Below are 22187 nucleotides of genomic sequence, written 5' to 3' on the forward strand. Positions count from 1 at the left end.
ATATTTCTCCAGAACTGATTGTTCCATCATCCAACTATCTTGTACTTTCATTAGCCGGCTGATGTGCCCTTGAGCAAGGCACTTAACCTCCCAATATGCTCCCCGGGCGCTTGATGCTGCCCACTGCTCCTGTGTGTGTTTCACTGCATGTAATTTGCCGGGTGTTGCATGTGTGTGTTCAACTAAGGATGGGATAAATGCAGTAGTCAAATTCAGTATGTGTATGTAAAAATATATATACTGCCAATAAAAGTTGATTCTTCTTCTTCTAAATGCACCTGTAATTTTTTTAGTATTGAGTTTGCCATAAACCACAACTTTTACAATAACTTCTTCAGTCCAGTGGGGTCACTATTGTGCAAAGTCATTCCACAGTACTTTCATCATAAAAGCAAGAGCAATTAACTGATGGTGTTCAGAAAGGTGATCCAGAGAATAAACAGCCAAAAGAGAAGATAAAGTGGAAAAACTGAAAACATGTAATTATAATAGTAAAAAGATCTCGCTAGTTCTATGACAGCAGCACAATCTGCTTGTTCTGCAAGCACATATACGAGCTTGCACAAACACACCCACACGCACACACACACATGCCTGCAGACTGCAGCCATTCTTATCAGCATTGAGTTGACAGTAGGTCAATGAGGGTCACGACCTCTGATCTGAACCAATTGGACTTTGACTCCTGTCACTGGGAATCAAAGACGGAAAAGGTTAAGATGTGAAAGAACAGAAACCCTAAGACATAATCCTACTGGTACGTTCATGCACACACACAGACACACACATGAACGGATAAACACACACACACACAGTCTAAGGTCTGTGCGTGAATGGTTCCATTATATTAGTGCAAGAGTCTGCCTGCCTATCTCAATGAGTGTCTGCTTTTTATATACTGTTTGTGCATTCATGTGTGTGTGTGTGTGTGTGTGTGTGTGTGTGTGCGTTACAGGTAGGTATTTTTATCCATGGTGAACATTAGATTAAACGCCACTGGTCATGGGAGTTGTGATGGACCTCAATGTGATTAGAGCAAATGTGCAGCGTGTGATACAGCTAAGAACATTCCTGCATTGTACCGCACACACATACACACATAGGCATGTACACACAGCAGCGCTCTGGCATTCTCGTGAACAAACACACCTGTGCACAAGGCAAAAGACTACAAAATGGCAGTCAATCTGAAATGAAGCCCATGTTTTGTGCTGTTCCAGCAGTTTTTCAACTTTTGGTTAGACAGAAATGGCAATCTTAGGACATTACTCTAACTTGGCAAGTTAGAGTTATGCTGTGAAGTTCATATTCATGCTGCTGTATCCAACTTTTCTTCACATGTTCATCTGTTAATCAGATGGGCATGAGGGCAGATAGGTAAAGATACGGACAAGGGAAGATACAGCAAACCAGTCCATGCATCCATCCATACATTTTCTATACCCGCTTTATCTGTTGGGATCACAGCTGGCAACCACACACTCACAGACTCATGCCTAGGGGCAATGTAGAGTAGCCAATTAACCTAATGTGTATGTTTTTGGGACTGTGGGGGGAGGGCCCAGACCAGGATTCAAACCCAGAACCCTCTTGCTGTGAGGCGACAGTGCTAACCACCACACCACTGTACCATCCCAAACTAATCATCATCTCTTATTAAATTAAAGTTGTTCTGTTCTGCAAGAGCAGCATTCACATTCACTGTATGACGTGCAGAGCAGACATTAATCATAGGATGCAAGATTTTGACTTTTGAAAGTCACTGACAAAGAGCATGTTCTTCTTGACTGATGTGTTTAACAAATCCAATTACAATTTATCAAAAGTAAATGTAACTAATGACCTGAAAACAAGCTCCTGTAAAAGGTTTCTCAGTTGTTTCTACTTGTCCAGCAGACATCTGCTAAAATTGTGGTTTGCTGAGATGTGTGAGATGTGCACTGTTTTGTACAATGAGGTCTATATTGCTTCCGTAAACTAAGGCTCCTAACTGGTTGGTAAAGAAAACGAGTTTGTAATGTCTTCTTGTGGGCATTGCCAGCTTTGAGCTCAGGTGTGACTGTCAAAGTGAGTCCGGCCAAGATGTAGGGACAGACAGGAAGCAAACGTGACACCAGAGGAAACCAGTGAGACAGAACAACTCTGACATAACAGTTTCAAAATTATCTGAAAGTATTTTTACACTTCTCATAATAAAAGACAGTATTGTGTTTTGCACCTTTGCTTCAGCAAGGGATGTCTGACTACCAGTCAGCTGGCCCTCATAACACATAACACATAACACATCAGGGCTTATATGAAGACCAAACCTGAAGATAGAACTCATAGAACTCACCGGTAGAACTCATGAAATGCTGAATTTTTCCATTTTATACAATGAAAAGTTTTAGGAAAGAAACTTTCCCAACTGAGTGTAGGACCTGTAACCACATCAAATAAAATATAACAATAGTTCTTTAAGCCTTGCAGGAGTTCACACTGACATATTGAAATAAGCGACATACAAGATACAAATGAAAGAAAGGATGATGAAAGAATCAAGTCTCTCTTTCAACGTTATCTTACTCTTGGGAGTCCAACATCCAGTGATTTTCCTGGTGATTTAGAGTGAATTCTTGTTTCCAATTGTGTGCACACACACACACAAGCTGTTCAGCCTGGGTCACCATGCTGCTGCATATACACACACATGCTACACTTATCATTAATCTATCCAATTATTCTCTCACAGCCTTCAGCACACACGTAAGTTACAAATGTGTGTAGTTTTGTTTCTGTGTCTGTTTGTGTGCCTGTGTCTTTGTCCGTCTGTTCATCTATTAGCCAAGCCCCTGGGAACTTTAGCTGTCTGGTGCAATGTTCCCAGGGGGAGGACTTTGTTGGCTGCGCCACCAGAGGGGGACGATGGCGGTGGGGTGAGGAAACCAGGGCACATTTCCTGTGGAAATGGGGTTATCACTTCACCAATTACTGTTGCAATTACTGCAGGAGGCCTACAGAAGCTTGGGAACAAAGCCTATAGGCATACAGATGGGCACTCATGTGAAGACATGCACTAAATCATTTCTCACACAAGATGCCATGCATACAAGTGTAAAATCTTACTGCCATTCTCTCTGATGCCAAGATCACTTCATACACACATCATACATTTTCAAGATGTGTGTCTGACCGTATCATATCAGATGATCCATACTGTCTGAAATTCTTCTGAAAATCTAGTTGTTTACTAATGTAACATACTTCACCACATAACAACTATTTGCAAGAACCAATGTTCATTTTTTGATCAGTTCAGAGTGTATCTGAACACACACACACACACACACATGCCAGAGCAAAATTATGGCCACACTATGAACTACATCTGGACTGTGTCACAGACAGACCAGACCCACGTGGAGAGCTTAACCTTCGACCTCAGCACGTATGATTATTCATCATCATCACCAGACTGTTCAGCCTGGGTCACCATGCTGCTGTATAGACACATTAGAGTCTGTTCCCTATTTACTTTTTAATGTAATTTATTTTTATATATTTATATATATATATATATATATATATATATATATATATATATATTTTATGAGAATAATGAGAAGGACAAAGAGCAAAAACTGCAGGTGACTACAGTCAATATAGTTTCTTAACCCAAGGATGTGATTTCATCCTACCATACACACTAGTTGATACTTAATACTCAAAAAAAATCTCTCTTTGGCAAAAAGTGCCAAAAGATTGACTTTGGAGTATTAAATTTAGTTAAGTCTATACCATATCTATCTATCATACCCTGAGACCGAGACTGAGGTTTAAGACTCTGAAGTTCTCTGAAGTCTTTTCTCAAGAGGAAACAATCGACCCTTAGTGACATGGACTGGTAACAAATACTCAGGAAAACCACTACTGTGTTCCCTCACAGACTAGTGAGTAATTTAACTGCAAAAGAATTAAACCAATACTTTGCTGAAGATCTGTATCCATCAGACAGAAAAATCTCTGCAGTCTTTAAATTGTCTGTGGTTTCTACTTCTTGGCTCAACCTCAAAGCATGTTAGACATACGGTATGCTCAGTGGACATTTGCTTTAGCAAATGGGCAATAACGATATCTCTACATCTTAAATATGGGCGGACATTGGGACAGTAGCCGTCCTGTGTAGGCTATTTGTCTACAGTGAGTTCAGATTTATACTGACAATCAGCTTTGAGGGTTAAATTTATGATGAATCCCTACTTTCATACCAGGCCAAATGATAAAAAAAAACCACTATCAGTCACTGTACATCCTCTCTTTTTCCTGATAAGTCCTGGCTCTTTTTAAACAGGAAAAGGAAGTCTGACTTCCAACCTTTTGTGGCACTTGTCTGATCTTTTGATCACTGACAAAACAAGGAGTATCAAATTCTTGTGGCTTCTTCTTGTTTATGGGAATGTCAGGGAATGGAAATGTCAGATTGCTCACACCAAGGGTTAAACATCATATGTTTTGCGCAGATGTGTACATGTAGGTTTGGAGAGTCTTCTGGATGCCATTTTCAAATTCACTTTTTCACAATTATTGTAGAAAACATGACAGCTTGAAAACAAGCCACATTTGGATGTGGTTTGGTAGCATATTATAGCCAGGTTTTAGCAGTATATTGTCTCTGGTTGAGATTTTTATGGTAGATTAGCATGAGTCGTGTGCAACAGTGTGCAATATTTGATTGCCGCATGCAAAAAAATGTCTAAGTGTCTACGTAATGTTGCTTTAAAGGTCTGATTTAAGAAGCAAAGCTGATTTGCCTACGGTCCCAACAAAATCTACATGCCCTCACATCCTTCATCTCCAGCCTGCCCTAATCTACAGCTAATGAGGTAAACTACTGGTTCGAGTTGGTCTTGGCACTGCTGATCCCGTCTACTTCTAGCATGCAGTTTGCCAACAAATCAAGTGTTTTTGTGGATTAAATTACCTCATGCAGCTAAAGTGAAAGGAATGCAGTGAGAAATATACGTCTCCTGAAAAGTGAAACAACCAAGACGTCAAGTTCAGAGTTACTAAAACTACCAAAAACTTTTTCTTATTGTGAATATGTAGCATTTCCATATTGCAATGTCTCAAAACCACCAAGCCTCTACACATATTTTGATGAACTTTGCACGTATAATATTCTAGATGTTTTCAACAATGTACAAACAAAAGTATAGTGCATTTCGTTTAGTTGCCTATTGCTATAATTTGTGGAAGTGAATCAGAGAGAGGAAAGAAGTCAAAATTTTAAAGTTTAAAACATTACCTTGTTTGTGAACAGTTGCGTCAAACAGATTTTCACGTGCATCTGTTTTTTGAAGAAATGCTGACACACAATAAGACCGGAAGAGGAGGTGAGAAACAGTAGAGCAGAATGAAGAAAATTAATACATAAGGGAACTGTGAGAAATATGAAGCTTGTGTTTTGTTTTGTTTTTTTGCTTAATTACAGGCTGCAAGCTAAAGATAACCTCTAATATTAACACCAGAAACCTCCAGAGGGTAGATTTACTGTATGCCCACTGTTTTCAGGAGCTATTGTTGCCAAAACAAGGGGAATTAGACTCTTTTCACTGTCTTTGTCCAGAGAGGGGAGAAAACCTTCAAGCACCATGGCCTTTAATCAGGGATTTCTATGTTTCAGTAAGGACCTAAACTTTGGTTGCAAGAAAATTTAATCTTTCTTCCAAAGAAGAGGGTTGCCTTACTTGAGTTTTTTTAAAGTGTAAGATGAGCAAACAGCTGCCGTCTGACAATAGTGACAAGCAATGATAATGCCACCGTTGGGGACCACTTCCATTAAAATTAATAAAAGAGAATAGCCTGATTCTCTGCCAGATAACCGTCCCAGTGAAATCCACATCTCAGCAACATCCCAGCCCTGAGCCTGAAAACCGCTGGCCTAGATAGAAACAGATCTGAAAGAATAAATGAATAATGAAATATCTCTTGGTTTTAAATATCACTCTGAAGGTTTTTGTGCTTTATTAGTACGCAGACAATAAAGAAAGGTGAGGGTCGGGGAAAAGGAGGAAGATGTACAACATACACCAAGAACCAGGTTTCACTTCTTAACCTCAACATTGCAACGAAATATATAAACATACAATGGATCAAGTGCAGGTTTTCAAGACAAGAGTAAAATAACAAGCTCTCTGAATCTGTCCATCCTAAATACTGTATGATTACAACTGCCAAATTACAGGGACCTGTTCTTGAGACATTAGAACAATGACAAATTTTTACTGTCTACCCATGAAAATAATAAGAAATGACTCATCAGTCAGAAGTCAAAAGTGCTTGCATGAAGATACATTTCAAAAATAAAGAGGTTTTTTGTATCTGAGGCAATCCACACCAAGCTGAAGACTGAGGCTGGGGTATGATAAAGTTGATATTTTTGATGCAACCTTTTACAATTTAATTACAGCAGTTCACATGTTATGCCAAAATATCTGAGTTAATAAATATCCAGGCCCTTTACAGCAAAGAGGATTAAAGTTGTACCCACATTTATTTAAATCAGTGGACAAATCAGCTGACAGTTGCTAGTTTGTGAGTCTGAAAGCTTGCTTCTCTTTCAGAGAACGCAGCTAGACAACGACCTTCTACTGTACTGAAAGCAGCCAGCTCATCTGGGTTTTGTATGAAAACAGCTGTTCAAGGGTCCTTACATTTCCTCAACCATTGAGTCGCTGGGGAAGTCTGCGCAACATAAAGTCACAACAGAAAAAAATTAGGGTATTTGAGGATATATCCAAACTGCAGCTTTTATATGTTTTTGTTTGTTTTTCTTTTTTTTAGGAAATCTGAATTGAATGCACATGCATATGAGCAAACAAGCATCTGGACACCAATGAACCAATCCACTGTGTAGCCTAACCGAGCAATTTGCATGCTAATAGCATGAAAATGAAAAGGACTCATTTACATTTACATTATAAATTGGGCATTTGTCCAGAAAGTCACTAAGGGACACAGCAGGATAACTTTAAATGCCTGGATTACAACCATCACAAGCAATCAGCAGCACAGAGGTCATAGGGCAAAGCCAACGTCTACAGTCATGCCACACAAAATCATCTGATTCAATTCAAATATTTTCCAGAAACTAATTAACACTAAATGTCTATCGCAAACCAATTCACACTGTGAATGCTGTATGAATAAAACATCACTCTACATGTGGGGAAATAGATTCACACTGACTTAATAAACCATCCAAACCTCCTCTGAGCCACTTATGGAGTTTTATTCTGTGGCTGTAGCAATGAATCTTTATATTCCCATGTGACAGTTATGAGTTGATGAAGTAGCTGCAAACAGAAGGGTCACAGCAGTGTAAGTAGTTCTGTGTGTGTGTGTAACTCTTCATGTGTGCAGGTATAGGACCTTCCCGTAATATATTTTTGCATGTTTATAGTTGTGCGTTTATGTATGTGTGTGTGTGTGTGTGTGTGTGTGTGTGTAAAACCTCTTAAATACTCCTGTATCTGTGTGTGTGTGTGTGTGAGCGTGGTAGAAAGATGGTATCACTAACTGCCGTCTCATTAAGAAAATCACACTACCATCCACTGAAAGGCTAGGATAATGGACTCATTACACTCAAGCACGTGTGTCCGTGTGTCCATGTGTGTGTGTGTGTGTGTGTGTGCGTGTATTAGCCCACTCTCGGATATGGACAATGTGACATTTGAGTGAATAACTGGGATAATTTCGTCATTAAGAGCTAATCAGGCATGTATTTAAGTATTTAAAGCTGCTTTTTGTTTCAGACACATGAAGCTGTCTGGTCAGTCAGTCTGATTACATTTCACCAATCAGAACAAATCTCTTGGACAGCGAAAATGCCTCCTTGCCCAACACACTGAGCTCTGAATGTTGAGTACTTTGGACGTTTAACTGTGTGTCTGGTTCTGATGTCAGTATCATTGTCACTGTAGCCACAATAACACCACATGTGTACATGTTCACAATAGCTAAAAGAACAAAAGATGGGATATTTACACACTAATTTGTATTCACTGTTTTGAAGTTAGTATACAATAAATTATCATACCTTACCATTTTGTAATTACATGAATACTATAAATAATAATGATTTGATAGATGTTATTTATATTACGATTTTGAAAAGCCTCTGTCAGTGCAACTTAGTTGTACTTTAAAAAGAATTTTACAAGGAATTGTCAAGGCACAACTCTACAGTAGATATTCTGACTGTTAGCCCATAGTATGTGCTAAGCTCCAAATGCTTTGGAGCCTACACTTCCAATGATGCAGTTTGATGACGTACTTTGTTTGACCCTCCTTGTCGGGTAAATACCCATGTCCGCCCCTTTAATGACATAAAGGTCAGTAATGTAGTCGTGATGTAAAAACAACTCATTTTATACGGTTCAGATGAAAACTGTATGTTTTGCAGCTATACAGTGTCCTCCCCCTCCATCCCTCCCTGTTCAATCCTTTTTGCTGAAATGCCACGGTAGCCTCAGGGGTCACTGGTGATAGAGAAGCCAATGTGTCTCTAATATTGATGCATAACAGCAGAACATTATGCATCTGTACATAAGTGGCCAACACCTGCAGTCAGCAGCCCCAGTGGCCTAATGGATAAGGCACTGGCCTCCTAAGCCAGGGATTGTGGGTTCGAGTCCCATCTGGGGTGAACAATAGCAGAGTGGCGCAGCGGAAGCGTGCTGGGCCCATAACCCAGAGGTCGATGGATCAAAACCATCCTCTGCTATCAGCATTTTACTTGCTGATACTAGCATGAAACAGTCTCTGTCATCTGTCATCTGAATAGCAAAATAAGACAGACAAACAAAATTACTGTCACTATGAACGAGTGAACAGCAAAATCCAACCAGACTTAATGATTTCCATCCAGTACTGACTAAAATGTCTCTCTTTGGGTTACTTGCCTTCACTGAGCCAAATACTTCTAACCCTGGAAAGCTGGGAGCAAGAAGCTTCTTGTCAACTGGTTCTGTTAATGCTGGGTTTCCCATTTGAGCTACGAGCATGTTTATGTGAAAGAGGCACAGCTGACAAATACGAACAGATTCATCGGGAAAGAGCGACAGAACTGATTGTCCATGGTGACTGTCAGCAGAATAACACAGCTGAAGCACACTGGGCCCATAAAGCAGAGATCAATGGATGGAAACCATCCTCAGTTTTGGTGTTGTACAGGTGGCAGAGCAGCATCTCCCACTGCATACTGACTGTTTTCTGAACCCATATTTGTAGACACCTGTAAAGAAGACTTCTTCAGAAACAGTTGTCTTTTCTTGTTATTCTTATTCTTCCGAACACATTTTGGCTTTTGTCTCTAGTTCAGTCAGAGCTTCACTCTGCCTCCCCTCCTCTCTTTCTGTTTCTCTGTCACTGCCACTAGCATCAGGGACAATTGCCACAGTATTCAAACCCACATGTTGTGCTTCCCATAGTGTTGCTCTGCCTGACTACAGAAGTGGTCATCTGGAAACACATCAAGCCCCAGTGGCCTAATGGATAAGGCACTGGCCTCCTAAGCCAGGGATTGTGGGTTCGAGTCCCATCTGGGGTGAACAATAGCAGAGTGGCGCAGCGGAAGCGTGCTGGGCCCATAACCCAGAGGTCGATGGATCGAAACCATCCTCTGCTATCATTTTACATGATAGCATTTCACAGACAGCTGAGTGGCCTTAAAGACACTTCAGTTTAAGATCCCCTGTGGAGTTTTCTTACAAACAAACAAAAGTTCTGTTTACATGTGGTGTCCCTCAGCAAAGAGTACTGTTTGTATCACTGAGGTCAAAACATACCTCAATGTGTTCAGTAGATCTCTTTCCTCACAAAACATTTACAAAGTTGATTTCAAGTATTTTAGATCCAGCATTGTTAGCATTCATGCTTAATAGATTGCAGTCTCCTTCTCTGACCTTACTGGGGCACTGCTGTATTGTCTCATGTGTTATGGCCACCTGTTGATCAGTGGAATAGTGTGACAGCATTGGTACGACTGTGTATCATATGCGTATACCTGTTCAAAGAAAAACAGCTTCATACAGTTACCAGACGTCTAAAGCTCCACAGAAAATCCAAGGAACTCAACACATTTTGCATCACAGACTTTCTTTAATAAAGCTTATTCAGTCTCCAAGAATAATCGTCCAACATCAGTCAATTGATGTCATTTGAGTAATATTCTCAGACCTGACAAAACTTCTCTAGAGCCAAAGACAATATATGCATGTTTTAAATTAAGTGAATGTTAAATTAAGTTTGATGTGTAAAATCAGCGAAGTGAAAAAAATTGGGTTTTTTTTAATCGAGGACACCTCTGTTTCTTTCATCATCAGCATCATTCAATTCCTCTAAGATTTTTCAAGCTGTGAGGAGCTGCGCTATTTCTGTTGTGCAGTCATTCTAGGACATTAGTACAATCAATACATTAAAAATTAGTTTAGTCTGCTCACTGTCCGCTCACTCAGTTTTCGTGTTTTTTCTAGAGTAAATGCATTACATGTCATTAGAATCAGTTCGTAGCTCAGATTCAGGCTCAGAATGCAGCTTCAGTCTGATGAGAACCTCCTTGTTTCACCTTGTTGGTTTAAATTGTCTACTGCTGCTGGCAGGTGAAACCTTTCTGTGTCAAAAAGCCTCATTTGCAACTCAGCGGATTTCAGAGTTTCTCCAGCGTGGTTTTAAATGAATTTCCAAAGCACACGGGTTGGAACAGTTTCTCAGCCATTAGTGGAAATTAAAAATGTGAAAATCAGCTAAATTATTTGTTTTTTTGTCTGAAGAGTGTGTCGTGCACAGTTTTCTTCCATGTACTAAAAAATGGTCACACACTTTTAGCACGAGAGGATTACATGACGACTGCATTTGCGTATCGTTTAAACACCCTGGTTTGTGAAACTGATGTGTTTCTAAAATATAAGCTGGTTATTTCTCTGCAGTTTCACATTTTGTATCATTTGTCTTATGTTGCATAATACCTTGCATGGAACTGCTGATCTCAAACTGCACATATTCCATATGATTTAGTTAGCAGATTCTCATACTGTTTCACTTCCTTTTTTATCTGTAGCTGTTGTTGTCATCTGCTTTTCCTGTTTTATTCCATCATCAATTTACTGCTGCAACAGTTCAGTTAAATCACCGGGATTTGTGGGGTTTTTGCTTCACAGCTCTATATCATAGCCAATTGCTTCGCAGCTCTCTATTGTAGCCAGTTTTCTTCAAACATGGGGTGAAACACCTTAGTTAAATTTTCAGACTCTGGTTTTTCTATTAGCTTTCAGCTATGTGTTCAACAGATGAAGCAAAATCAAAATATACAGTGTCTCTGAACTGCCCGAACAACCGCAGAGTCAAAGTGTTTGAGTGGAGCTGAAATCCTTTTCTAATTACAGCGATTTCAGGGTAAAAAAAAAGTCTGTGAAAATCTTCTGTGATGATGAGAAGGGAAATGACCACAGCATGGAGCTCCCACAGAGAGAGAGAAAAGAGTGTGCGCACACACAAATACACACACAGGCATGATAATGGACATGTAGACCATCATAATCCCTAAACATATCATATTTTGTTTTTGTTCTCTTCTCTTCCAAAGATGAGCACACTGGCCACTGTAGATATAAAACACACAGAAGCCTCTGTTGTTCAAAGACATGAGGATTCACGTCCACAGAATACACAACAAAGACTGAGGTGGGCAGATTCCTGGAACTGTAACAGCTCTATTTCGGGACACGCATGCAAACTCATATCTTCAAAGTGACTTAAACAAAAATACACACATATGCATCAACACACACACACACACACATACATATATTCAAGCAAGAAACACACACACGTATTCAAGGACATACAGATAGTTCACAAAAAGCACACAGCTACTTTAACAGCTCTTCACATTTAAAAATTCAGATTTCATCAGAAATTAAATTAAATTCCCACCAGGGAGAATCTGACAAGGTTTCCCTGTACTTTCTAGGTCATGAGTGGTCTACTTCAGGCTTATCACATCTACTTCACGGACCCTTTGTGTTTCGGCTCATGTATGTAATCAGTTGTTTTCTTACTCTACAGTGTCTCTGGTAAACATGATTAAAGGGAGATGAGTTTATCTCACCAAAACTAAAGGCCTGAATGCCTAAAAAAAGCTTTTAATTTGAGGGCGATTCACTGTAAATATGGCTGAGAAGGCAAAAGACGGAATTCAAATTTCTGTGTAAATTAGAAGATGGAGATCTTCACTTTCTCATTACTTTTAACCGTCACATTTGTTATACCCAAACAACACCCAACATGGGTCAAAGTCTTAAACCCTGCCTTATTTGGAGGAGAAGACTGATGGGAATAACTGCTTCAAGACATCTCAGTTGGATTCAAAACAGTGTGAAATCGTCAGATCTTCCTTCTTTTGACCAGTGACGCAAACCTCACACCACTGCTGCTGCCACAAGGTTACAACAAATACCAATAACTGTGTACCACCACCTAACTCCTTTATAGGACCATCAACTCCAATGCAACCATAAATAAAGTCTACTAATAGCAGAGACTGAGCACCTGTTCACGTTGATTCAACAACATGTGTTTGGGGCAATGTGCTACACAGTGGCAACCAACAAGTGCAAACATAGCAGCATACCAATGCACAAATCAGTTCTCCACCACAGTAGCTGCTAAATAACCAGCTGGAATTTCATATTTTACTTTCCCTCCTCCTGCAGGTTCTGTTGTGTCTGTCTGCAGGTTTTTACAGCAGCCTCTGCACAGATTTCAATGTGGTGGACAGATCGGCCTGGGGCCAAGAAATAATTAATTTGGTGCTGATCTGGATCTGGGATTTCTGCCATCAGATAATTATTTCTTTTGTTAGCCATAACTGAAACTAACAGACAGAGACACTTGATTTCATAATGACTGAGAGGATGTCTTTGGGTGTGAAGCTCATTGCCAAATTGTTTCAAAGGTGCTGGCAAAAGATTTCATTTTTACAGGAAATTAATCTAAAGTCAATAAAATGGTCTCCAGTCCACATCCATATAATGTTGCTATTAATATGCTCTGCTTTGGAAGACTCTGCTATAGAGATAAGACTTTAATAGATATTTCAGATATTTCTCTAAGTAAAGGATGATTTAACTGTCTGACAACTTACATCTTATTTTCATAGTTTTGTCAATAATTCCTAACAGTAATAGTGACACCTGTATTTAACCACTGTTAACTCTGGTTGCACTGCTAAAATAATAACACATCTGATGTTCAAAATTCCCAGTTTAGCCACACTTATTTGGAAGAGGAAAAAAGGTGAGTGGTAAAATTAGGATCTAAACTGTCCTTTGGAAACTTCTCCTGCAGTTTTTCAGTGTAACAGGAGATTATTAGCACTAGTGTCCTCACTTTTAGTCTTACTTACAAATAACCTTACTTAAGTGTGGATTTATTTACAACCCCCCCCGATCATCTGACTTGTGTTTCTTGCCCTGTCTGACTTTGTTGGAAGTGATGTCTTTGGTGATTACAATGTTTTCATAATTAGTAAATAGTAAAGATATGACTGACAAAACTATGAAACATTTTTAACACAAAATATGTATTTCAGGAAAAAAAGTCTGTTGCTGCCACTGTCTGTGTTAAACCGACAAAATGAGCACTTAAATTATACCACTTCTGAACAGACCTCATGATGAGAGGAGAAAGTGTGGTGGGCGGTGAAACTTCACTACTGGAGAAAGACTAATTTAACACAGGTAATTAGTGATTTAGGAAGTGAGGCAGTGTGGGAAAGAAAAAGGCCCACTGAGACAGACAGAGGGACAGAGAGGCAAAGGTATAATTTGTGTTGCACATATCGCATGACAGTGTGTGGGCATTAATAGACAAGGAAAGAAAGAAAAGCGAAAACTGAGAAGCTGCGTGCGACTCCCTTCACCTGCATGAGTGTGTATATGTGTGTGTGTGTGTGTTTGTGTGTGTGTGTGTGTGTGTGTGTGTGTAGACAATGAGAGTGCGACAGATGTAAGAGACAGTAAGGGCAAACACTAAAAACAAGAGGAGAAAGAAAACAAAGGAAACGTTGTGTCTTACCAGAGTGTGTGAACTGTAGTCTTGGTTGAGATGCTCTCCACGCCCCTGTCAAGGTGGACCCGAGGAGGGCCAGCAGGACCGTCACCGACCAACACATCCTCCTCCTCTAGTTCAAATCTGCTGAATTCAACCGACCAGTGCCAACACAGTTTCAGTCAAAAGCTCAGCGTTGCATTCAGATGAAGTACTGAATCCCACACAAGAATACACACTCTTAGTCGCAAATGTCCGATCACAGTTCAAGTCCAAGTCACTAAGATGCTGAATACAAACACTCCACAGTCCAAGTGAGACCGGCTTGAATTAGTCCAGATCCTGGAAATACTTAACTCCTCCTTGTAAGGGGATAACTGCAGCTCTCTCACACACTTGTGTTTATCTCTTTATATATGTTGTTCATATGTGGGCTTCAGAAATGGAAAGGGAGAATGTATTCCAAGACAAAACAAAGTCGTCTCTCCACTGCCTCCTCGCAGCTTGACAGCTCTCTTCTGTTCTGTCTCTCGTCTCCACTCCTCTCTGGATGTTGCTGCTCTCTCTCTCTTTCTCTCTCTCTCTCTCTCTGGGAGGCGGAGGGAGCAATATCCCAGATCACTGTGGCCACCCTGCACACAAATGCAGGCACACACGCCTACTCGTTGCTCTGAGAAAACCTAGTTAAAGTGGAAATGAGAGAGACAAATCAGCTTTTATCTTTATTCCCATCTTCCTCACTCACATTTTCTCAGTTTCTCAATCCCTCTTTTTCCCCCTGAACTTTTTTCCCCCCACTTTATTCCTATATAATATGGTTAAAACCAGGATTACTCCAACCTTTACTAAAAGCACACAAACAATGAAACATTAAGACAAACAGTGAGTGAGCAGCAAAATTTTAGGTCAGAAAGCAGGAATGAAAATGAGACAGTTTTATTTTATTATTGTACAACAATAATATATAGTAATAATAACAATAAAAACTACAATTAAAAACAAAAGTAAAAAATGATAAATGATTAAATGATAAAAAAGGTTAAGGTTAATTTTTACAGGAGGTTTTCAGAAGCAGATTAAAATAAGATACCAAGTTTGGAAGTTTGGAGTTTGCCAAGCAGATCTGAGAGCAAATGTCCAGCACCCTTTAATCATAGGTCTTACCATGGGAGAAGCCAGCAGGCTCCTGCTTCGAGAGCTCACACTGTGTGCAGGTTGATAAGGCACTGAGTGACTTGAGAGATAACATCTGGGGCCAAGCCATGAAGTGTATTAGAAGTAATGAGTGAGATCTTTAAATCAATTCAAAAACAAACCATCTCTTTCTCAGTAGTCCCCTCAAAGTCCCCTCCTTTCCTCTTTCTCATTATTTTCTCCATTTCCACTCCCAACCCAAACGCAATCATTAAAGTTCGTGCCTTCTTTCTTGCTGTGTTACTTTCATTAGATAGCAGCTCACTGGGGTAAAGCAGCGCGGGCTGAATTTTTCACCAGCTCAAGTTCAATCACAGGCTAGCAGGGACAATTTATTCATTCTCCGGGATAAATAATGAATTTAGGTTGCGTGCAAATGAACAAGTATGTATTCCCTTCAAGGACTTCTGCTCTGTAAATTATTTATTCTCCACACTTGCCTGCTATTGTATAATTAGTACAGACTGTTTTTTTAAATATGACCCCACAGTATAATGATTAGATGTCCTGCAACTTGGTGTTTACACAAACTCACACAGCTTTTAATTGGATGAGGTCAAATCTGGTCAAACCCACTAGCTAATTAAGTTATCTAATTATTTAACAGAAGAGAAAGAAGTCACCTCGTGATTGTGCACACGGACTAACTCCCCTCCAGCGATCGTACTTTACCTCGCTGGAGTCACCTTGAGCTTCATGAATTAATAATTAGAATTAAATGCTTCTATCTTATGTCAGTGGACTCCATAATCCCCTAAAGGCATTGCATTTTTGCTCAATTTCCTAAACAACATGTTCACTATTACTAATATTATTATTATTTAAGGTGTTTTTGTGGTGGCCCTGTGATTGGCTGGCAACCAGTCCAGGGTGTACCCCGCCTCTCGCCCATAGTCAGCTGGGATAGGCTCCAGCTCCAGCCCCCACCCCCAGCGACCCTGACAGATAAGCGATATCGAAAATGGATGGATGGAATATTGTTTAAATATTCGTCTCTACGGCTTGCCTCGCATTGTTGGGGTTTTTCAGTTGTGGACCAACTGGTATCACTGCCAAAACTAACCACCTCCCAGGGGAGTTTCTGTATGCATTTTAGACAAACTGTTATATTAAATGCATCAATCATGTGCAACAGAGAGGCTTTATCTACTGTCTGTTCAAAAATGTAAAGTTTTATGAACTGTGAACAGGCTGAATTAGTGTGTTCCATCAGTTGGTCATAAGGCAGTTACAAAATGAAGGATGCGTTGCCCCTTCCCAGCAAAGAACCAGAAATGACAGTATAGGTGAACTATAGATGTTCAGGAAATAGTCTAAGAAACACAAAGGTTCTTTAACAATGTTTGTGTTCATGTTGAGATTCTTCTAATTATGAAATCCTGACAATAAAGTGTAAAGGTTAAAAGTTTAATGTTTTGGCACTCAGCAATAATACTTGAGCAATAGAAAAGCAGGAAGCAGTTGATACTGCAGTCATCACTTGACCATGTGAATCAATGAGTCACCATTCGCTGCTCCTAATACCAGTGTATTTCTATTTTCTACTACTTTAAACCGCTATGCCACTACTTCTTGGAGGCAAATATTGTACTTTTAACCCACTACTTTTATTTGCTAACTTTAGTTACCAGTTAATTTGTGGGTTCAGACTGCAAATATAAAATAAAAATGAAAAATAGTATATTTTGCCAGGTATGCATGATATTGTATTTTTGACAATAACTAACCAATATGCTGATATGTTTGCCAGTTGCCAATGCAAAGACCAAAATGTGAATGCATTTGTTGCCACCTAATAGCAAAAAACATCACATCTATCCTGTAGTGGCACTACCATATGATTATATCTACATTTATCGTGATGGCAGAACGGCAGATACAGACATCCAATGCTTTTTAAAATGTACACATTCACTAGGCAAAATGTAAAAAACTACTTACGCCCTTAATTTCAGGCCAATACAGATCATTTCTTTTATAGGCAATACCAATGATGTGCCACGCTTTCATGCTTTTACTGAGGTAAGATCTTTAAGCTAGTACTTTTGCTCATAACAGAATATTTTTTTCATTGTGGTATTGCTACTTTTGCAAAAGTGAAACATTTGAGTTTGATGTTTTATTATCAAATGGTTGCAAGTAACTGAAAATTTCAATTGCGTAAAAATCTCATAAAGCCATAACCTATACTACACAACCAAACAAAAATTTTCACCACCATTTAAAAGTTTCACATCAAAAGCAGATTCTTCTTGGGGCAGTTGGATCTATGTCCAACAAAACAAAACTGGCTCATGATGCTAAAATTGTTATGTACATCACTTCTCTGAGGAGAAAAGATGGAAAAGACAGTACTATCAATTTCGAAACTCCAAAAGGTCACTTATGCATTTGTCACTTTATGCTCTCACCATAAAACTGACTCACTAGGACTTTCTTAACTCTCGTGTCATTAACATAGGACAATTCGAAGCTCTTCACCTATCTGATCTGATCAGTCAGCTTGTTAATTACAAATAATGACCTCCCAGCTAGCTTGAACAAAAGGCCACTGATTTCGCTTCGACAACTAACATCAATTAGTCAATTAGCATGTGAGCTCTGGCTGCAGGGATCATTACTGGTCTCAGATCTTACCGCTGCTATTCTCTACAAACCACATAGAAACACACGCCCTTACCCATTAACTCAAGCACATTCCCTGTGATTCATGGGTTGAGTGAGAATGCATTAGTTAATGAGCACTCACTCTTGTTGTCCTGTTAGTTAGATTTCATGATGTTTATGTCCCCTTTTTAGACTGATATGAAACTTAATGTGACAAAGTCAAACTGCACATTATAGTAATAACTGACAACTTGATGTACGTAATATCAAGACCAAAAAGCATCAATTCAGGTCAACTAGAGGGTTTTTTTTTTAAAGTTACTGACTGGCTGTTTCAGGCTGTTCGCCTGAAAATTCTCATGGCTTGGAGGTCAACACTAAAGTCTGGGGAAGTGGAGGTAGAGAGAAAGAGTGGGCTTTAGCTTGAACCCTCCCTCCCTCCCTGGGTCACCTAAAATTTCACCTTTCATTTAACAGCTCTTCAAAATACACTGAACAGGTCTCCTTTTATTTGAATTAGCACATATAGCAACTTCTTGTCTCCTTTACAGGCAGCAATGAAGAAACGAACAGCAATTATATGATTTGCTCTAACATCTTTAGCCTATTTCATGAAGAGCTAACTGACACAATACCAGTTTACAGAAGATAAATAACACATTCACATACACAACGAAAATATGAAATAGTTGTTACTGGCGTGGGTGAGTCTCTGTAAGAACAGTATGGCCATTAAGCTCTGCTGGTAATGCTAGCAGGTTTAGGGATGTTTAAGCTAATTTGCATTTCATTTTCTGTATACAATGAGTGAGATTTGGGTTGCAAAAAGTAGCCTAAATTCAACATAAAATATATGAAACAGACTTCTTACCAAAATACGGATATTGTCTAACCGTGGCTATTTGTGCCTCCAACGGAGTAAACTTATAGGATTTAATATCTTTAATTTCCACAGGTAGGACTTTGCTGCCATCTTACGTTTTTTGCCGTCGCCTACAAGCTTGGGATCTCGCGTTTCTAAAACGTCGAAATCCCGCGAGACTCTAGGAGAGAAAGCTTACGTTCAGACTAGGCTCACAGAAATGAGTAAATTTGATCTTGTAATTAATTAAATCAAGATGAATAAAACATGTGTGGACAGTAAACGCGCTGCGTCAAAGAAGAAGAGAAGCAAAGGCTATAAATTCTAACTGCTTGACTGAATTCGGCACAAGTAAGATTCAATGACAGCATTATACCACCAGAGGCCAGTGTGAGATCGTGTAAAGTCAGCATACAGAGGAGAAGAAACATACAATGTGTGTGATTTAATTTATGGTTAAGACACTTCGAAATCTATAAATCAAAATAAAACAGCACTTGAATGTGAATGCCTTTCCTGACATTGCAGGGATTGCTTGCCTTTAATCAAAACTGTTAAAAAAAAAAAGATATTGACCAAACCTAAATGCTGCTGTCCAGCCTGGAGTTGGTCCTTGTAACATCTCATGGCCTGCTAGAATGAAACTCTGGATACCAGCTTCTCTTGAACTGATACTAGGTCCTTATTCACTCTTCATATCACCCTCTTTGGACATCCTACCTGCTGTGAATTGCCTTAAAGGATATGGTGCTCCATTACATAGGTGGTAGAAAAGACATGTAGAGGTTGAATTCAGATTTTTTTTGTACTATATTATCATCCTCTGATAATACAGATTATCATATGTAATGTACAAAATTTACGCCCACCTCGTAACATAAACTACTCAAGAACTGCCAAAAAATCCTCTTTAATTAGATTTTTACATACATATTTCAAAGGATAAAAAATCACCTTAATTCATGCACTCCAGATGCGTGGGTTTGTGTGAAATTTACTTCAAGTTGCTGTGATTATTTTATTTCAGTATAATTGTTAATTGTTAATTAAGAGCTACATATTTCTGATACTAGCCAATCAGATTTGATCCCAGAGAGTCCTTTGGCTTTAAATTCTCTGACAGATGTGATGGAGTGTATGGCAGGGTGGAGTGACTATTTTGGAGGGTACGGGTCTGCAGGTCCTGCGCGCTCCCGCCATGATGCGTTGGAACCTTTTGTGTGGGGGCGCGGCTGACGGGAGCGCGCTTAGGGCTAAGCGGCAGCCAGTATTAAAAATACAGGAAAATAAGAGCATTGCCTCTGTGTTTTTAATAATCTCAGACTTTAGAATTTAATAGTAGTTGGTTTATGGTGTCACGTGTGGGAAACACAAGGCGGTAGGGGTTTCTAGGTGAAATGTGTCATGCGAGACAATCAACTTTTGTCCCACTGAATAAACAGAGGCGGATGGGTCACTGGGCGTTGTGTTTCGGTGCAGACAGACCTAAAAATAAAACTTTGGGAAACAACAGAATGGGTGGGTGTATGGATGACTCACAATCACGGGGCGATCCTTGACACGGCCTTACTCCAAAGTCATAACAAAAAAATACACCTCAGACAGAGGCAGGGCAGTCTGTCCTACCAATTCGAAGTCTTCGACAAAGATCGTCTATTGGTAAGATGAATAGAACAGTAGCTAAAAAAGGCATCACTCTCTGTTGTCTTGGTGCAGCAGTGGTGGACCTTTTCCAAATAGTTTATTAATCAAAAATACTTCAGTGTAATGTTAAAACTGTCCATAAAGTCTCGCCACATCATAAGGATACAAACTACATTTCCATAATGTAGTTTGTACACCACTGTGACTTGTGATTTAGTGAACATGATCAGCCATGTGCCATTTCCTCATTGATTTCATACTGTAACAGTATTCACATGGACGATATTTGTCTAGAAGACATCTGATTTATAAACATTTTAACAAACTGGTGTGGCACCATGGCAGGTTTTCAAACAGATCTTGTTCACCTCATTTGTGACTTGAATAGGACATAATATTCTTGATATTAATCATGTCAAGAATTGATATAATATGATTCTTCTTCTTCTAATATTCACTGATAAGTTTGAGGCAACTTAGGGTCTTTGAGCAGTTGTTGTTTTTATTGAAGCTAACATAAATAGCTGGCTAACAACATTTCAAATGTTGAAAATATGTAATTCAATATTGTACAGACTTCACAGTTATTTGAGTAAAAACTAAATTTACAGTGTATGACGAAATTGAGTGGTTATCCCAAGTCTGCTCTGAAATTGGTGGATCCACATCAGTGAGTCTTGAGCAAGTCACTTAACCTCCAATTTGCTCCCCGGGCGCCTGACAGTGGCCCATTGCTCCTGTGTTTTTCACTGCATGCTGGGTGCAGTGGTGTTGCATGTTTGTTCAACTAAGGATGCGTTAAATGCAGAGGAAAAATTCACTGTGTGTATGTAAAAAATATATATACTGCCAATAAAGCTGATTCGTCTTCTTCTTCCTCTTAGAGCTAATCCACTTTAAAGGCATGTCTAGGCTGAATCTTTGCACCCTCCAATTAGGAGATGCTCTGCCACAAACACACCATTGTGCTCTACAAAGTCAGGTAAAATGTTAGATTTGTACGAGCCTTTGCAGTTGGATGCATCTGTCAGTAGACACGACATTCTGATCCTTGTAATGCTGTGCACACTTCAAAGGATACAACCCTGAAAAAGGCCAGCAAGCTATGAGAGGCATGAAAAAGTGCTTGCACATGTTTATTTTTTGTTAATATGGACAGATATGATGTTTTAGCTTTTCAGAATATAATCTGGTGAAAATGCATTGTCTCAGTCAGGCTAGTGGAACTGTTAACCTGAAAATTACCAGGACCCTGGGTGTCTAAACTCTGGTTCGGTGCAAAAGTGCAGAGTGAGAGGTCTTCCCCTTTTTCCTCTTTTCGCTTTTGCCTCCCTCGCTCGTTGTCTGTTTCACAGCAGATGATAGGCTCCTGTGTAACCCGCCCCCCTCCTCTCTTCTCGCTCTCCCCCATTGGACAGCTGCTCTGCTGTCCTTCTCATCCCATTGGATAGGTCGGGCAGGCGATGAGCTCATATTGGTTAAATATAGTTGAGCTAGCGAAGGGCTAAAAATAGGCCGGTATAAAGCCGGCGGTTCAGCTGCGTTGCTCGATCGTCCTCCCGGTCGGCAGCCGGAGGAGCATGGAGGGAGAGGGAGAGGCGGGGAAATTCAGAGAGAAAGAAAAGGAGCGCAGTCTCGTCACTCTCAGCATCCTCCTCCAGCTCAGCCCTCTGCTATTGTTGCACCAGAGGCACTGTTGTGTCCTACACGATGCACTGCCACCAGTTTTTGGTGGAGCAGGCAGTGACGAACTTCCTTCCTGGTTTCGTGTCTGTAGAGGGCCCAGTCATTT

The 22187-nt window shown here is 39.8% G+C and overlaps 1 protein-coding gene and 3 non-coding genes across 5 annotated transcripts in view; 3 read left to right on the forward strand and 1 right to left on the reverse strand.

Annotated features, from left to right (window-relative positions):
* sema3h (sema domain, immunoglobulin domain (Ig), short basic domain, secreted, (semaphorin) 3H) overlaps positions 1–19112 on the reverse strand; it is a 59490-nt gene extending 40378 nt beyond the window's left edge. For both annotated transcript variants that reach the window (XM_046397212.1, XM_046397211.1), the window contains exons 1-2: positions 18761–19112; positions 14116–14768 (exon numbers count right to left, since the gene is read on the reverse strand). In XM_046397212.1, coding sequence (XP_046253168.1) covers positions 14116–14212 — 97 coding nt within the window. In that variant the 5' untranslated portion in view covers positions 14213–14768; positions 18761–19112. The remainder of the gene's footprint in view (positions 1–14115; positions 14769–18760) is intronic.
* Positions 8614–8686, forward strand: trnar-ccu. Its single transcript has one exon. It is a non-coding gene; the product is annotated as a tRNA-Arg (tRNA).
* On the forward strand, positions 9517–9589 carry trnar-ccu. Its single transcript has one exon. It is a non-coding gene; the product is annotated as a tRNA-Arg (tRNA).
* On the forward strand, positions 9596–9667 carry trnam-cau. The gene has a single exon. It is a non-coding gene; the product is annotated as a tRNA-Met (tRNA).
* Positions 19113–22187: the final 3075 nt, after the last annotated feature.

This window comes from Scatophagus argus, chromosome 8 (assembly GCF_020382885.2).
Source record: "Scatophagus argus isolate fScaArg1 chromosome 8, fScaArg1.pri, whole genome shotgun sequence".
Taxonomy (NCBI): Eukaryota; Metazoa; Chordata; class Actinopteri; family Scatophagidae; genus Scatophagus; species Scatophagus argus.